A 17158-nucleotide genomic window follows, 5' to 3' on the forward strand; every position below is an offset into this window, starting at 1 on the left:
GATCTTCTCTTCAGTCCAGCCACACATGCAACGTGAAGTTACATCTACATTGCTGCACCTTGCAATGTAAAGCCAGGAGAGAAGGGTGAGTCTCACCTAGAAACTGGAATTCAATCCACCACTGCTTCTCTGCAGCACATCTGTTCAGTCCAGCATCACCATGGGAAACTCACAGGCAGGTGCATCCCTCTCAGCTGCCTCAAGTCCAAACAAACAGCTTCTCACCATGTCCATCCTCTGAAGCACAAAGCTTTTTCACATCATTAAAAGGGTCCTCACTTCTGCCGCCTGGGGAAAATGGAGTCTCCACCCCTTGAAAGATGTGTCCCTGAAAACAATCTGTTCCTCACTGCCTGCCCCAGGGCTCAAGTGCTCTCCTGTCAAGGCTTGCTGACCTCCTGAGTCTTTGGTTAGCTGCACATCCCTCCCACCTTGCTGTACTGGGGACATCTCCTTGCCTGCCTCTCAGTGCATTTCCAGCATTTATCAGGAGAGCCCTCGGTGCAATTTCAGCTCAACAAGTTCCTCAGTGCCAACAATCAGTCTCCTTGTCTTTAAGCAGCAAAAGCATTTTTATCTTTCTCACCACAAGTGTTTTCCACCAGCAAGTATCTGAATATTTTTAATTTAAAGTGCCATTTCTGGAGGAGATTTAAAACAGTAACACAGCAGCAAAAAGCATCATACAAACCAACAATGAATGGTGAAGAACTTCTTCTGTATTTAAGCTTTTAAAAATAAACCTTCAGTAGACTGTTCAGTGCAATGTAAAAATAACCCAACATCATTACACATACACATCATAAAACAGCACTTCTCCTTCCTCAACCACACAGACTGATTTACTTGCCATCACTCATGAGTTCCTCCAAGAGCAACACAAAGGGACCATTTTGCCCACAGATGCACACGAGTTCAGCACCCACTGATTGTACCCAGTGCCTGCTGCCTGTGGAGATGAACACCTACCCCAGTCCTGAGGGAGAAAAGGGGATTTAACACAATGTATTTGGAAGCTGGGTGCACACAGAAGTACTAGCAACCACATTTTTGCTTCTGAAGTTATGGATGTGCATTTACAGAAACATCATTTCCAAGCTGTGTGGCAAATTTAGGCATTAACAAGCCACTTGCATTTCAGTTACAACATCTGTGAACCAAAATTGAGATGCACAAAATATACACATGATGGAGAGCCTGAGGAGCATCTTACTCACATCAAACAATACCCAGTCTGAAGTTCCTCATGAGTATTTCAGACAAAAGTACTTCTCCAGGCTGAAGAGAAGCTGATACTTGAATCTATTTAAGAGAACACAAACATTCTACCATAAATTAAGGTTGCCTAGGCAGTCAATCATTAGTCATGGCAAAAATATGCAGCCTGGTGACTTCTAGCACTGCTTTCTCTAATGATCAGAACAGAATGCTTGTCCTACAAAGTCAGCATTTCACATGAAATAAAATGGAAGCAGAAGCATACAGATTTTTTCCACACACAACAAGCAGCAAGAGGTAAAACTGATATTTACTCTTAAATTCTACATGTCTTCAACCAAGTGCCTATTTGTGCAGCACTGACAGTGCATTAACAGCTTTTGAATATTCACCTGTCCAGAAACGAGCCCTCAACTTTGCCATGACAAAGATACTGATGTATGAAGATGACTACAACTCATCCTTAACATCCTCCACTGTGGAAATTCCATTCCTCTCGACAGAAACAAACCTTTGGCAACACCAAATCCTTTCAAATACCCAGCCTGCTGTCTTTATTGTTCAATTCCAGAAGATTACAATGAAAATCGAGCATGTTACTGTCACACTTCAGTGGAATTCTTCAGCTTCCTTTTTTCTTTTCCAATTCCAAGCAATTCTTTACCAATTGCTTTAAGTACTTACATTTTGAACAAATTATCTTAACTTTCCAGTATGGCAAACAGACCCACCCATCAATTCATTGAAGAAAACCACACACACACACAGACCTCCCTTCCTAAAAGGTCTTTCAGCAGCTGCAGAGAACCTGCAGCCCATTTTCCCTGCCACTCAGCCTTCCCTCTGGGCAGGTCTCCAGGGTCTCCCTGGCACACCCAAACACTCTGGAATGGCATTTGCAGTGTAAACAAATGTCAGCACTTAGATTATTGTACATTATTTACAGTCATCTCATCTGAGCCTATGGGGCACTTTAAGGCCTTGTTAAAATTGGAATCATTATTCCCAGAAACTGAATTACAGGAGTATGTGGTAGTGTTTAGAGGCAAAGCCAGGAAATAGATATCATGACCTAAAACATGGAAGACAACTTGTTTTCTCTTTACTGTGGAACTTCCCATCAAGCACAGAGCAAATCTGGAATGATTTTCCCACAAAAAGAAAGTTCAAGTACCTTGTAGACCAGGTAGCAAGAAGATGGTGTTTAGTGATGAAAACCACTGACTGTGCTTGTTACACGTTCTGTTACCTTGGGATGATGACTGAACAAATTAAAACATGGCCTCAAAACACCCTCAGCATCTCAGCCTGTTGGATGGCACACCAATAGTGATCAGAAACCAGAGCTTGGAAAAGCCCAGGCAGCAAGAGCTGTTTCGCATCAGCAAGGAAAAAGCGTTTCCATCTCATTTTTGTGAGCACTCAGTTGCCTGTCAACTTATCACAGATGGACTTTGAGCCGTATTTCTATAGTCTAAAAATCTTGTGTAGGCAATTGTAGAATGTAAGCAAAATGAAAAACATTTCCAAACCTGTTTTGCAACTGCCACTCTAAATATCTTCCGTGATGCAAAGCAGCAAGTAATTAAGCCAACCTTTACATTAAATAAAACCCCAATTTATAGTCACCTTCATTTTTCAGAGAACACTTCTGAATCTTTTTATGAACAACTTTAATGATCCACCTCCCACCCAACAATAGTCCAGCAGTTCATCATAACTTTAACCCTCGAAGATGATGAAAAGCCACGGGAAAAAGATGAGGATAATCTCTCTTATTTGTAATCGTATCAGTACACTCATAAATGAACACAACAGCTTAGAAAAAGACTGAAATGGAGCTTTTTCAGCCTTGCTCAGTGAAATCCTTCTTTGTGCTGCTATATCTTAGGCTGTCAGAGGAAGTTTCTGAGGGTGGGTGGGGGAGATGGAAGGAACACGATTGGAGCTGATGAAATTTGTTAGCATTTCATCCCAACACCCTGAGGAATCATGTAACATCAGTCCCTGCTGCTCTCTGCCACCAGGGTGTTTGCAGTGCAAAGAACATAGGTATTAAGGAAGTAACCAGTGCAGCTACTGTAAGTCTTACCTATTAAAGACTGTATTTAGGCCAGTCTTTAATAAGAAGACAGATAAATCTCTCAGAGCCCTGGGGAGCACTGCTCTGCCTTAGAAGGTTCACACAGAAGTACACACAAGCAGCTTATTTATGCTGGTCTGCATGATGAGGTTTACAAAGGAAAAAAATGGGTTTACTACACCTAATTGTAATCTAAACTCTTATTTGTCAAACTTGCCTCTGTGCATCTAATTGATGAACAGTCATCTCAATGTTATGGAGTCAAATAGCCAAGCTATGCAAAGAAACCACATGAAAACCCCCAGTATTGTAATGAAAAACAGAGTCTTGGTCCAAACTTTTGAAATGGGGGTGGAAAAGCTACATAACAATGATGTCCAGAGGTCTGGGATATCTAACAGTGCTCACTGTTAGAAGGATGATAATACACATCCACGAAGGATGATAACATTTCTGGGAGAAACTCCTGCCAGTGATGAGAGAACATGGCAGATTTTTTGTCTCCTTGTATACACCAAGTGCCCACTTAAAATTGTTATGATAATGTAGCTGCTTGACCATAGCTGCAATTTCAAAGTCATGGTATTACCACCACTTTCAACAATATCACAGAGATCCAGCTGAGGTGAGACTCTGTTGCAAGAACATAATCCCTTTGAAGGAAGGGGAAAGGGAATTTTGATTTAGGTGCTCCAACTGTCCACCATTTTACATAGAAATTCCACGTATTTTCACACTGGTTTAAAATCTGAGAGCTAGATAACATTTCACAGAAAAGACAGAAGGTAATTCCTTTGCATTATTTCCAGTACAAATGATAGCTCTGATCAAAACAGACAAAAAATCTCTCACATGTTCTCTGTGGAAAGCATACATGTTCTCTATGAAAACAAGAACAAAAGATAAGCTTGAATCATAGAATCATGGAATGGTAGGGTTGGAAGGGACCTTCTTGTAGTCCAAACCCCTGCAGAAGCAGGTCTCACCTAGATCAGGTCACAAAGGAATGTGTCCAGGTGGGTTTTGAAGATCTCCCAAGAAGGAGCCTCCACAGTCTCCCTGGGCAGCACTCCCAGGTCTCTCTCTGCAGAGCTGCTCTCCAGGTCAATCCCCAGCCTGTACTGGTGCATGAGTACACCTCTTGATCATGACAAAAAACCCTGTGCTGTTTATGCACCATGAAGAGCAGTTCAGAAACAGTTTCCATTGAGATACCTGGTATCACACTGTCCATCAGACAGTCCATTTTTATCTCACCTGTGATGGTCTACAGATAGTTTTCTCTGTTCCAAAACCATGCCAAGCAAACGTTCATTTTTATCACATGACAGTGAATGACAAGAACTTGAGTTCACCCTACTGCTAAGTCAACCAGTGGGAGGTTTTCTTAAATACTGCAGGCCTTTTGAAGAATCTTCACTAAAATAGCCACAGACTTTGTGATGGACACTTGGCTTTCCATTGTGATGGGCATTTGGCTTTCCAATGTGATGGACACTTGGCTTTCCATTGTCCCCTTAGCATTTTCTATAAGAAAGAAGTATCAGGGATTTCTGAAACAATCTTCTTGCACTTCCTCATGGCCCTGGGGCAGGTGGACCCACTCCCACAGCTGTAAAGGGAGGGTGCTGCATCATGACAGGGCGATGGTCATGAGTGACACAAGCACCGCGACGCTGACCGTCCTCCTGCTGCCGTCCGACGTCCTCCGGGCGTGCAACACAGCAAACACTGCGTTGGTGTCGTTGGTTGGGATCTCCACGTTGCAAATCATTCCTTCACAGCAAGAGATGCATTCCTGTTGAGATGAACAAACAAGGGGTCACTGGGCAGAGGGTAAGTCAGCAGGGTAACTCAGAGATACACCTCCTCTCGCCTGGTTGCAAAGGTCACAGCGAAGCAGGCTCAGAGCCACGGCAGCAGATGGAGCATACATGGTATGATTTCCCTTCCAAATCACACAGCACAGCCTTCCTGCACTAACTCATCACCTGGTGCTCTCACTGGGCTTGGAAACGCTGGTGTGATGGAATATAGCCACGTCAGCTCCACTGACAGCTCCACTAACACTGTAGAAAACAGAGGGAGCTTTCCACTGCTTTCCCCTTCTAAAACACACGAGCTAAAAACGTGCAGCTGAATGGTTCAAGTTTCAGCTTAGTAAGCTAAAAAAAAGCTGTAAAAACTCTGTTCCCATTAATTTCTCCCCTCAAGCTTTTGTATTCAGTGCAACTTCGCATACTGAACTTCAGACTTCCCTTTCCCACCTTTCTGGTGTCACAGAACCACTGACACAGCTGGTTTTCACTGGAAAACAGTTTTTCTTACTTGACAGTCCCAGAAAAGCCAAGAGAATGCCAATTCTTATCTAACCCAAAGGCACAAAACCTATTCTAAGATAAAACACAGCAGAAGGCAGGCTGCATAGTCATTTCATGCCCTCAGTCCACCGAAATCTGTTGAAATCGATGGAAGTCAATTCAGCTATCACACAGATCCTTTTACATCTAACATGGATGTTGTCTGATTTGTTTCTGGTGCCTGAAACCTTTCATGTTAAAAATAAAAAAACCTAACCTCAACTGTTAAGGATTTAGTGGATAATACTTTGCTGCACTGAACAATACATTGGTGGGATATGCTTGATGATAGTCGTGGACAACAAATTAAACATGACCTTATGAAGCACCCTCGTGGCCAAGAAGGTCAATGGCATCCTGGGGAGCATCAAGAAGAGTGTGGCCAGCAGGTCACTCTCCTCCCTCTCTGCTCTGGTGAGGCCTCATCTGGAGTCTTGTGTCCAATTCTGGGCTCCCCAGTCCAAGAAAGACAAGGAATTGCTGCAGAGAGGCCAGTGCAGGGCTACCAAGATGCTGAGGGGATGGAACATCTCTGTGAGGAGGAAAGGCTGCAGCTCTTCAGTCTGGAGAAGGCTGAGGGGGAATCTTATCTACACTTGTAACTACCTAAAGGGTGGGTGTCAGGAGGATGGGGTGACACTTTTTTCTGTAGTGCCAGTGGCAGGACAAGGGGTGATGGGTGCAAGCTGGGACACGAAAAGTTCCACCGGAATCTGAGGAGAAACTGCTTTGGTGCTGAGGTGAGGGAGCAGCCCTGGCCCAGGCTGCCCAGGGAGGGTGTGGAGGCTCCTCAGTAGGTTCCCAAACCCATCTGGACACGTTCCTGTGCCCCCTGAGCGAGGGGAACCTGCTTGAGCAGAGGACTGGGCTGGATGTGCTCTGGAAGGCCCTTCCAACCCCCACCACTCTATTCCATTTCTACTGTTACATACTGGAGAGAACATCTTGGCTCATCCTCTTCAGCTCAGCAGGAAAAACAAGTACTGAAATGCAAACCTCAAAAGCAAGTGCTGCTGTCACACAAAGAGTAAGTGCTTACAGTGTGGCCACTCTCCCTGTGACGGTGACACCCTACCAAATGACATTCTTCCCCAGTAGCACATTTTTTGGTGACCGATGTACTTTTCCCATGGTCTGTGAAGAGATGAACTGTCAAACAGTACTGAGTACCTGCAAAATAAAATGCAAAATGTTTCTCTGCATACAGTATGCATCTTTTCACAGGGCTTAAAAGCTTCACACAACTCAGCATCATACTCCCACCAAAGTGACTTCTTTGGGCTGCCCTTTTCCAACTTGATCAAAATGCTATTTAGCAAGAAATTAATTAGTGGTGATGTGATCTTAACTGACCCTTCAAACCTCCAGAGAGGCTACTATCCTTTATACTCCTTATCAGCACTATAACCTACACATTTTTCTGCCATTCTCTACTCTTTTTAGCAGCACATTCTTGCTTGCTTCGTTTCAGACATGTTTCCTCATTCCTCTGCTTTTCTTTCTCGCCCTCTCCCACTGTTACTGTGAATACCATTGTGAAGAAAAACAAGGAAACATATTTCCATTCTTTTGTATGTAGCTCTTCTCTCACACAAGGATGTTCCCTAGTCATTCAGGTCTTGCTGCTTACAAGCAAGCCTAGAGACACCATTGTATCTTGGGATGGTATCCAAAGGGAAAGGGATGAGGCTACAGAGGCAATTCTTAAGCTTTTAAAGTAATATCTTTAAAATGAATTCCTGGGAAGCACATAGCTATCTACATACACACACACACATTAATGTGTGTGTGTAATTAATGTAATTAACTATTCTATTAATAGTGTATTGCTATATAAAGTATTTTACACATGTCTATTAAAAAATAAGTAAGTTTTCACTGTTGCTTTCAACTCTGAAACAGTCAAAACCATCCATCTCAGCAGAACTAACATGACTCAGTATTACTAATAACATAGCTGAGGGCACCACAGTGTTGGCATGTTAATCCTATTCACTTAGACTTCTACAAGATGGCTGAGTTGGGGGAAGCAAATTTAACTATCATAAAGAATCTCCTTAGTACAGACACACTTACTTTCAGGACACCATCTATCTTCAGCCCATCTGTTACAGTTGTAATTGTCCGCTGCATTATCACAGGTAAAGCACTTGAAACTGTTTGGAAATGGAGTGGCTTTAAAAGTATTAAAACAGAGTGAGTTTGCAAGCATTAAATAGAAAGGGAAACATTCCAAATCATAGTGTAAGTGCCTGTGCACACATATACTCACAAAACCATACATGGATGTGTTTTCTATGGTACATCACCGTTAAGCAAAAGAAAACCTATGGAGCTTTGTTCAAAGCTTTTACATTTTACCTGGCTTTGCCATCCCTAAACTTTAAAATACCTCCTCCTTCTTCAAAACCAGCTTCAGATCTTGCTCTTCAACTCTGAAGTTTGATCCCCTTGACAAAGGGATCAAGAGGACTCGGTAAAATCCTGATTTACATTAAATGCAGAAATGACTTTAAGATGCACAGCTCCCTGCACATATGTACCTATTATATCTAGCTGTCCTGACTCTTAATGACAGCTAAATCTTCTCCCCTGAAATGAAAGGATAGAATACTTGTGATGCTAGATAAGAGGCAAAAAAATGATGCTATTAGTGACAACTGGCTTCACAGGTCTCACAAGGTTTTTAATTACCTTCAGCCTGAATTAATTGCATACAGCACACCTTTCCCTTACAAAAACCCCCAAGATAAAAAGACAAAAACACCTGTTCTGTGCTGTTTATTTAGGAGAAACCCACTGCATCATTTGCTCTGTAAGGAGACACTTCAGAGACAGAAACAGAAAATAACAAAAGCACTTAAAATGGGAAAGCCCTCCTGCACACCTTAATTTAGCAATGCATGCAATGGTTTGTTTTCATTTGGTCAGCCTCTAAAAACCTTCCTAATAAACCCAGCTGCTGGGGGTTGTAAAGGAAAAGTTGCATCTTTAAACTTTTGATCCTTTGTGTTTGAAGGAGACAAACAAAAACCAAAGGGTTGGAAGAATATGGCAATTGCCTGAAATGATGAGCTATGATTTACACACACACACACACAAAGCTTAACTGTGTACTTACGGTCCAGTGGAGGCCTCACATTGTAAAAGTTGATGTTCTCAGCTGAAACCCAGTTTCCTGAAAGGATGAAGAACGGCAGAAAGGCTCCGGCCAGCATGTGATAGAACAACAACATGCCGAGTATTATAGCACATGAAAAGCAAAGCTCCCAGGCCTAGGACAGAAAGGGAACGCATCATTTAGGGGGGAAACATAAAGAACTGAGCATGCAGAACAATCAGTTCCCTATGAAGTGCTCCTAGAAGCCTGAGCATGCATTCAGTCGGTAGCTGTACATGTGAAGATGGCTAAAGCACACAAGCACGCAGCGCTGAGCAGCGAAAGCTGAGCGGGTACTGCCTTCTGCTGGCCAGGATCCTGCACACAGTGCTCTCATCCCCACTCACTCCTAAAAGTTACCACTCTTCCTTTCATCTATTTGTCCTTCTAAGCAATGTCAGTCTTATGGATATTCCTAAAGCATTCCTAAAGATCCACAGCCAAAGCGAGCTCCTTTATACCCTGCTTGGAACAGGCGGGATTACAATAGCACTGAGGAAGGCAAAATACAGGCAAATGTCATTTTTAACAGCAACAGCCTAGAAGCCAAGACCAGTTTCTTAGCTGAGAGAGAGTAATGCATGCCTACTGCCTTCAGATAAGCCACACCATCTGAATCACAAGCACATTGATCATTAGCACAGCATTAAAGATCACAGAACAGTGGGGCTTGGAAGGGACCTCTAGAGACCATCCAGTCCAACCTCTGCTAAAGCACGTCTGTGATCATGACTGTATATTAGATTCATTTCCTTTTAAAAGATTAGATGTATTTCCTTTTAAAAGATTAGCTTGATTTCCTTTTAAATTGCATAGCAGAGAAAAGGGAAGGAAGGTACCTGGCAGAGGTACAGAAGTTTTGAAGCTCTGCAAAGCAGACTGTTCAGAGAGACACATGTTTTGGGCACACTTTGCACTTTTATTGGGACTCCCCTGGGTACTTTGGTAAGGCTTTAGAGAGGAGAAGAACTCATCAGTGAACATTTTGGTCAGTGTGGTATTTAGATGTAGACACACATCCATGCACTTGGGTATCTATGGCAAATTGACACTGGAGACCTAGTTCAGATATTAAAACCAGAATCAGATTAAATGGCAGTCCTCCCATGCAAATTCCCAGCAGGAGAAACAAGCCTGAGTGGAGGCTCCTGCCAAACCAGAGACGTTGCTTTGAGCTGCCAAGGGCAGTCATTCCGAAATCTCCCTGCACAGCCCTGATGTAGATAGATGTACACTAAAGCCTGTGCAGCAAGATCCAAAAGAGTCTCAGTGCTGAACTGAAAATGGTACTCAAGACCATGGCACAAAAGTCAAAGGACTTCCTTGTTTTTTCTTGTTTGGTTTAGTGCTTTTTTCCCAGTTGACACAGACAGGAATTATTTGAGAGATGGTTTTGCCAACAAATCAACCAACAGAAAGTTCCATGTTATGCAGCAGGAGTTTAGTCATCCTACTTAAAATTCACTTCTTAAGCCACGGCTTTATACTTCAGGAGACATTGCAAAAGCCACAGCATACCTCTACTTCCAGTGCACCTCCAACACTATTTGCTGTGGATGGTCTAGATTTCTTCTGACTGAAGCCCAGGATCTAAAGAAGGATTAAGAAGAAGAATCTGTGGGAAGCAAACAGCAATTGGTCAGCATACTTCTGTCCTGAAGGAAATAAGTCTCTGAAATGCTGTAAATCTTCACTCATATTGAAAATTAAGACAGAAACATGGAAGTGTGGTTGATTTTATAACAAAATACCCAAAGAAACACCTGAACTATATGGTATGGCTTTGCCTTATTGACTGTTATCCTACTGCAGATACACAGACTCCCTTCTCCTTGAGCTACCCCAATGTCATACAAGACAAATGAAAGATGTAGAGTGAAGCAAGGAGACTACTCAGTCCTTGAGTTAACCTCTCTTGCAAGGGAGAAACATTCTTCAGGCAAGGACCTGGGCAGGACCAGACTATACCCAATGAATAAATACTTCATGCTCTGGAGATATCCAAATCTTTAACACACACTATGACCAAAAGAGAAGCACCATTCAGCAGCAAGGTAACCTAAAAGAGCAAAGAGAACCACCAGCCTCCAGATTAGAAGTTACTAGCAAATTCTGAAGTCAACAGCTCCCCCACAGTCCATCCCTTACTGAAACAGAAACACAAAAACGTTAGCCAAATCCCTAACACCACTGCAGAACCCAAGAGAAATCTAAACCACAGTTACAGCTCTCTCCATCCAAGCACACATTAACAGCACAGTGCTACACTGCAGCATTAAAGCTGGGCTGTTCATAAGCCACGTGCCTTGCCTCCCTAACACACATCCAAGGTGCACATTTCAGATGTACACTTAGTTTTAGCAGGCTGGGAGAGGAGGGCATTTAATTTGTTCAAAGACAAACCTGTGCATCCTACCTGGATGCTTTTTTGCTGACAAGTCAACCCACATCATGTTCAGTCACCGAGCCAGTGCCTCCAAAGTCTGTTTCATGACCCTTTCATACATTTTCTGAAACAGATCAGTAGAGTTTGGCATTGTCCAGGGTAGGAGAAAAGAGGAGACAGTGCTATTACAATGCATGAATGATCCAATTTAATTTCTCCTTCCTCTAGCATTCTTAGCTCTACCAGTTTATGCTGGAGACAACATCTCTCCTCGAGTTCCTTTTGTGCTACACAGTTCTTGTTAAGTTCGTGATAAAAACTCTGTCCATTGCCACCTGTATCGAAGGTTCTTCAAAGCAATTTCTGCTCACAAAATAACTTTTTGTCCCAGTGTCAAGAGGTGACAGAATTCCTCTTCCAGCTGAAAAGTTTCTTCTGTTCCTCATAGACAATAATTGCCTCTATTGCCCCATCCCACTCCTCCTCTTTAAAGTATTTAGGATCAGGTTCCCATGCTATAACTAAGGAAAGGAAGCGCTACAGTGCAACAAACCACTTCATTAATGCCATTTCCATTATTCTGAGTGAGTTTGGGAGTTAAAGGCAAGGTAATAACAAAATGCCACAGGTACCAGGAGCAAAACACGAGCACAATTTCTATAAAATCACACTTTTCAGATTGTCTATTTTCATGTAAAAACTAACAGCTAAAGCTACACAAAGGCTGACTTCAGAGATCTGTGTTTCCCACACAGATGAGAATTCTTACACCGTGGTTTAAAAACAAACCCAAAGCACAGAATGTGAAACACATTCTGCACAATTGACTCAGCCAGCTCTTCAGTAACAGAACCACAGAATCACAGAATCTTAAGGGCTGGGAGGGACCTGCAAAGCTCACCCAGTGCAACCCCCTGCCAGAGCAGCACCACCTAGAGCAGGGCACACAGGGACTCACCCAGCTGGGCTGGAATGGCTGCAGAGAAGGAGCCTCCACAGCCCATCTGGGCAGTTCCAGTGCTTCCTCACCTCAGCAGAGAAGAAGTTTTTCCTTGTGTTGCTTTGGAACCTCTTCTGTTCCAGTTTGTCCCTGTTGCCCCTTGTCCTATCACTGGCCATCCCTGAGCACAGCCTGGCTCCAGCCTCCTCACACCCACCCTTCATGTATTTGTAGCCATCAATGAGGTCACCCCTCAGACTCCTTTTTCTGATGTAGAAGACACATCCCTCCTATCTCTCCATTTACAGGTTGTCCTTTCCTGTTCTTTCCCACAGGTATCTCCTAACATCCACTACTGGAGTCCAAACACAGAATGACAAGATGTTTGGTCTGACTCAGTACAGTCCCTCATTCTTACACTCATCCCATTTATCTCACTAGCCTGCAGAAAGAGACTAAAGCTACTTTCAACAACATGCTGGAATTTTGCTGTGCTGAGCCATGTTTTCCCACCTCTCCTTGCTCAGTCCTTCCACTCAGAAGACAGAGGCAAAGGTAACGTTGCACTGAAACAAGCCTGGGGAAGCCACTGTACCTGTGCCAGGGTCAGCTGGTCCCCAAGCCCTGGGAGGCAGTGACAAAGGAATCTTTTGGTACTATCTCAATCTCTGTATGCTGTGCTAGAACTCCAAAAAGTGTTTTTATATACAGACTAAGCCCTGAAAACCAGTTAGAAATATACTCACTCCAGTACAGGCAGGTACCAGTTTTCAAAGCCACACATTCCTGATCCTAATTACCTTGCTCTTGTGTTCCTTGACAAGAAGGGACCTCATTTTCACTGGCTCCAGTTGGGCAGTATCAACCCTTACTGCACACAAGTAAGAGTAGAAGAACTGTTTTTGTGCCTCTAGTGCCAACACCCTTTTTCATGGTTCCCTTGCAAAACAGCTCTATTTATTCCCTTTGAACAGCACAAGAAGCAAGTTACTTTTATAGTGGCAAGCCAGTTTTAATCAAGGAGCAAATTTCAGTGTATTTTGGGCAGCTCAACAGCATTTAGCTCAATTTCATTACTTAGGAAGAGAGGTCATTGAATCATTTCAGTGAGTAACAGTTGCTAGATTTGTCTCCTTAACAGATATTTCCTGCAGTTTCTACTAAGTTGAGGAAACATTTGCCTTTCTGGGGAGACTGTAATTGAACCTGATGCACCTGGATAGCAAAGAAAAGGCACAATTAGGCTTGTGCCAGCTTCCTACAAATTCAAGCTCTCTCCTGTTCCCTCCTCTAGAAGTTCTTCTTCCTTTTCCCAAAGAAGCTCATGCCAAATGGAAAATATTAGAGAAATGAAATTAAAAGCAAGCTATTCTTCAGTTGATGTAAAATACAGTAAATTGACCTCATAATCTTCCATACTCAAAGGTGTCTTTGTTTGCTAACCAGGCCAATAAATAATGGATGTTGTCTGACAGTCTTAGTTACACAGCTGCACCAGAAGTCAGTCTCAAAATAGGAAAATATTGGCCAAAAAAAGGGCTTTCGTATCTTATCCAGAATCTTTAAAATGCCTGTTTTCTTCATAGCTTCTTATCTCTCTTGTACTTGCACATAAAATTATCTAGCAGCATGAGCAAACACTTCATCATGCCCAATTAGGAACTCTCATTAAGGAAGGAAAAAACCTGTCACAATACAAGAAGATGAACTTATATAAACAAGAGACATAGCTTTCCCTGGGTGAAGGAAGAAGATCCAAGAGGGAAGGGCTGTTACTGTATGCTCTGTGATGACCTTGTAACCGAAACACGTCTCAGGGAAACAATGAGGGATACAATGGCTGAAGGAATTGATATACTCCACAAGGCTTGAAGGTTTCCCTTGCAGTGTGTAATAGAAGGGGAGGGAGCAGAGTGCTTGACTTCTGATTTTAATAAAATTCAAGTCTGCCTACATTGTTTTTCCTGGCAGACTGTGTGGAGGATTAGTAGATTGAACATCAGATATGGCATGCAAATGAAACAACCTCCTGTCATTTACTAAGCAATCTTCGGGTGCTGTTAGGTAATTGCTAATGCTTATGTTAAGCTTGTTAAATACCACTTCGGGATATAAGAGTTAGAAATACATAGGCAGAAAGGTATGATTGTTAAGGGCTGAAAAAGTTAAACCCAACACCTGACATCACCAAGGTTTTCCCTACAACAAAGCAAAAAGGCCAAAACTGACACTTCAACTTGTCTAAAAGGACAAAAATAGTTCTTTGGCCTCCTCCTTTCTCAGCCAAATGCTGCCATTCTCATGTTTTCCTCTGGAGACCATTTAATTTGATCTGTATGCCACCATTTACCCCGCTTAGAAACTCTGGGAATGAATAAGTGGATGGAACAAATAAGGAAAACCCTTTCCTTTCCTTTGGGAAACAGGCAGAGCACATTTAAAAGCAAGAGGGAGGGAAACGGAAATCTTTTGAAGGATTAAAAACCCCCAAATACTTTTACAGACCTGCAAACTAAAACTATTTGTTATACAAGTTCTACCTCTTCTTACCTACTGAGTTGAAGGCTCTACTTTCTGATCTTTTGCCTTGGAGCATGTCATCATTAGCACAGAATAAGACAGGAAAAGAGATTTTACATTACACTGACAGACATCTGCAACTAGTAACACTGTCAGAATAAAACCTCAGTTATCAACACCATTTTGAAACACAGGACATTTCTTTACCCACAGCACACTCAAACATGCCTGGAATTAAATTGGGCCTTAATTACAAGAAATTATAGAGTTCTTTATCTAAGATCTTGTCAAAGTAAAACACATGCAGACCTGGTAATGACAACATCGTTTAGCTTGGGGTACAATGCTGGCATGGGAAGTGTGATGTGAAACGATTGTGTCTGACTACACAATCCATACAACTGCAAGGGCTTGGAAAGAAACCACTGTCTGATGAATGTGATAAATCTAAGCTGTACCACTGGAGTATTTGCAAGGATGAAACACCTATTTGTTTTTAAGTCCTAAAAGAAGATCCATGGAAGGAAAACTGCATTACATCTCATTCCTTTTAGAGTCAAAACTGCTCAGCAACACTTAAGTCTTGAGCACTGATGTTTATTTTCCAGAGATGAGCAGGGATCCTGAATTTTCACAGACTTTATTCTAAGTAAAAATCCTTTAATGAGAGAGCAATTTCTTATTCCCTTCTGCAAGGATGTAATTTCCTCAAAGAACTGCACTTGGTTAAAGGTATGGATGAGCAAAAGCTTTACACTTCAGCTTGTAACAGCTTCTATATATCACATATGCAACTCTTTTAAATCCCTCTCTCCCACCTGTGCAAGACTGGAAATAGGAAGTTAGACTCTAGAGAACAGAGATTACAGGAATAAGAAGTGGTTTTTCTTCCCTTGATCTCATCACAGTACTTCTAGAAAAAATCAGTTTAGTGATATTAATTTTACAGACTATTTTGTTAAATACCCCAGTGGATCAGAGCATTATTAACTACTCAGGCCTGACTACAAACGGTGGGACAGAAGTTAAGCGGACCCAGCTCTCTGTGCACAAGCTATTGGGACCTGAATTCACGGGAGCCAAAGGCTCCAGACCACACTGAACCAGCTGAAAGCAGAAGACAAAACCCTGATTTTCAGTATCCTTCTACAAGTTCAGCTCAAGACCACCATCAATATTTAAAAGACTTGTTTATTCCTGTCAGGTTAAACTTACTCATGTTCAGCAAGACTGCAAAGGTACTGCATGTTGCAGAAGAATGAAGCTCTTCAAGACTTGTTTCAAAACATGAGAGAAGTGGGACAACCACAAAGTGGCTCCAAGGAAATCAAGAGATAGCTGTATATTTCTATATACCATCCACTAATGATGACTAAATGGAAAATTAAGGTCTTCAGCCAGCTAAATTCAGCCTCAGGAACATGCCTTGGTTTTAATGCTTGTTTTTCCAAGTGAAATCCTTCTTCTAACACAAACTATGCACAATACACACAGTTACACATGCTGTAAAGTTACAGACACCACTCAGGACAATAAAACATAAGACCTTCTAGACAACAGAAGTGAAAAACCTATGTTTTTTCACCTAGAAAAGGTAAACTAGCTTTGTCTAGTTATACTGTAGTATTAGGGAACAGGCTCTCGTGGCAAAATGTCCTTTAACTTTCACTGAAATCATAGACACTACATTTTCTACAATCACACAAGACTAGAGGGGCTGTTCCTTTCCCAGCAATAAGAAAGTGGTCACTACACATCAGTTTAAGACAGCAGCATAAACTAATCTGCCCTGCAACTGTAAAACCCACACACAGAGTCAAGCACCAGTTTATCCTGGCAGAGTTTAATGTGTGAAATTCATAGTGCTGGGATTGTCTGATATTATCTTTGCCACATGTTTTTATCAGCCTTTTGTTACTGAGCAATCCTTTGAAATCATAAACAATATCATCTCCTTGAATGCACCAGGAATGACTGCAAACTGTTCCTGGAGAAAGAGCAGCAGCTCCCAGCTCTGCTGTATTATGTCCAGGGAACTGCATCAATAAACTCCTGCTGCTGAATGCATAAGGTTTAAAAAACAGTTGTGAGGAACAAAGTGTCTGCTTTCATATTGAACTCACTGAGAAGCAGCTTTTCTTCAGAAGCACCTGAGCTCATTCAAAGAGCAGGGGACTGGAGCATCTTCCTCATGAGGAAAGGCTGTGGGACCTGGGGCTGTTTAGCCTGGAGAAGAGGAGACTGAGAGGGGAGCTCATTAATACTTACAAATATCTAAATAGTGGGTGTCAGAAGGTTGGGGCAGCACTTTTTTTCTGTGGTATCTAGTGACAGGACAAGGGGTGATGGAAAGAAGCTGGAACACAAAAGGTTCCATTTAAACATAAGGAAAAACTATGTCATTGTGAGGTGAGGGAGCCCTGGCCCAGGCTGCCCAGGGAGGGTGCAGAGGCTCCTTCCTTGGAGGCTTCCAAACCTTCCTGGACACATT

The 17158-nt window shown here is 42.4% G+C and overlaps 1 protein-coding gene across 1 annotated transcript in view; it reads right to left on the reverse strand.

Moving 5' to 3' along the window:
• Nucleotides 1-4433: 4433 nt before the first annotated feature.
• Nucleotides 4434-17158, reverse strand: part of LYPD6B (LY6/PLAUR domain containing 6B) — a 52318-nt gene continuing 39593 nt past the window's right edge. Inside the window, exons 2-6 of the mRNA XM_062004875.1 lie at nucleotides 10340-10436; nucleotides 8783-8936; nucleotides 7738-7836; nucleotides 6701-6831; nucleotides 4434-5099 (exon numbers count right to left, since the gene is read on the reverse strand). Coding sequence (XP_061860859.1) covers nucleotides 4935-5099; nucleotides 6701-6831; nucleotides 7738-7836; nucleotides 8783-8897 — 510 coding nt within the window. The 5' untranslated portion in view covers nucleotides 8898-8936; nucleotides 10340-10436 and the 3' untranslated portion in view covers nucleotides 4434-4934. The remainder of the gene's footprint in view (nucleotides 5100-6700; nucleotides 6832-7737; nucleotides 7837-8782; nucleotides 8937-10339; nucleotides 10437-17158) is intronic.

The sequence above is a fragment of the Colius striatus genome, chromosome 11, assembly GCF_028858725.1.
Source record: "Colius striatus isolate bColStr4 chromosome 11, bColStr4.1.hap1, whole genome shotgun sequence".
NCBI lineage: Eukaryota > Metazoa > Chordata > Aves > Coliiformes > Coliidae > Colius > Colius striatus.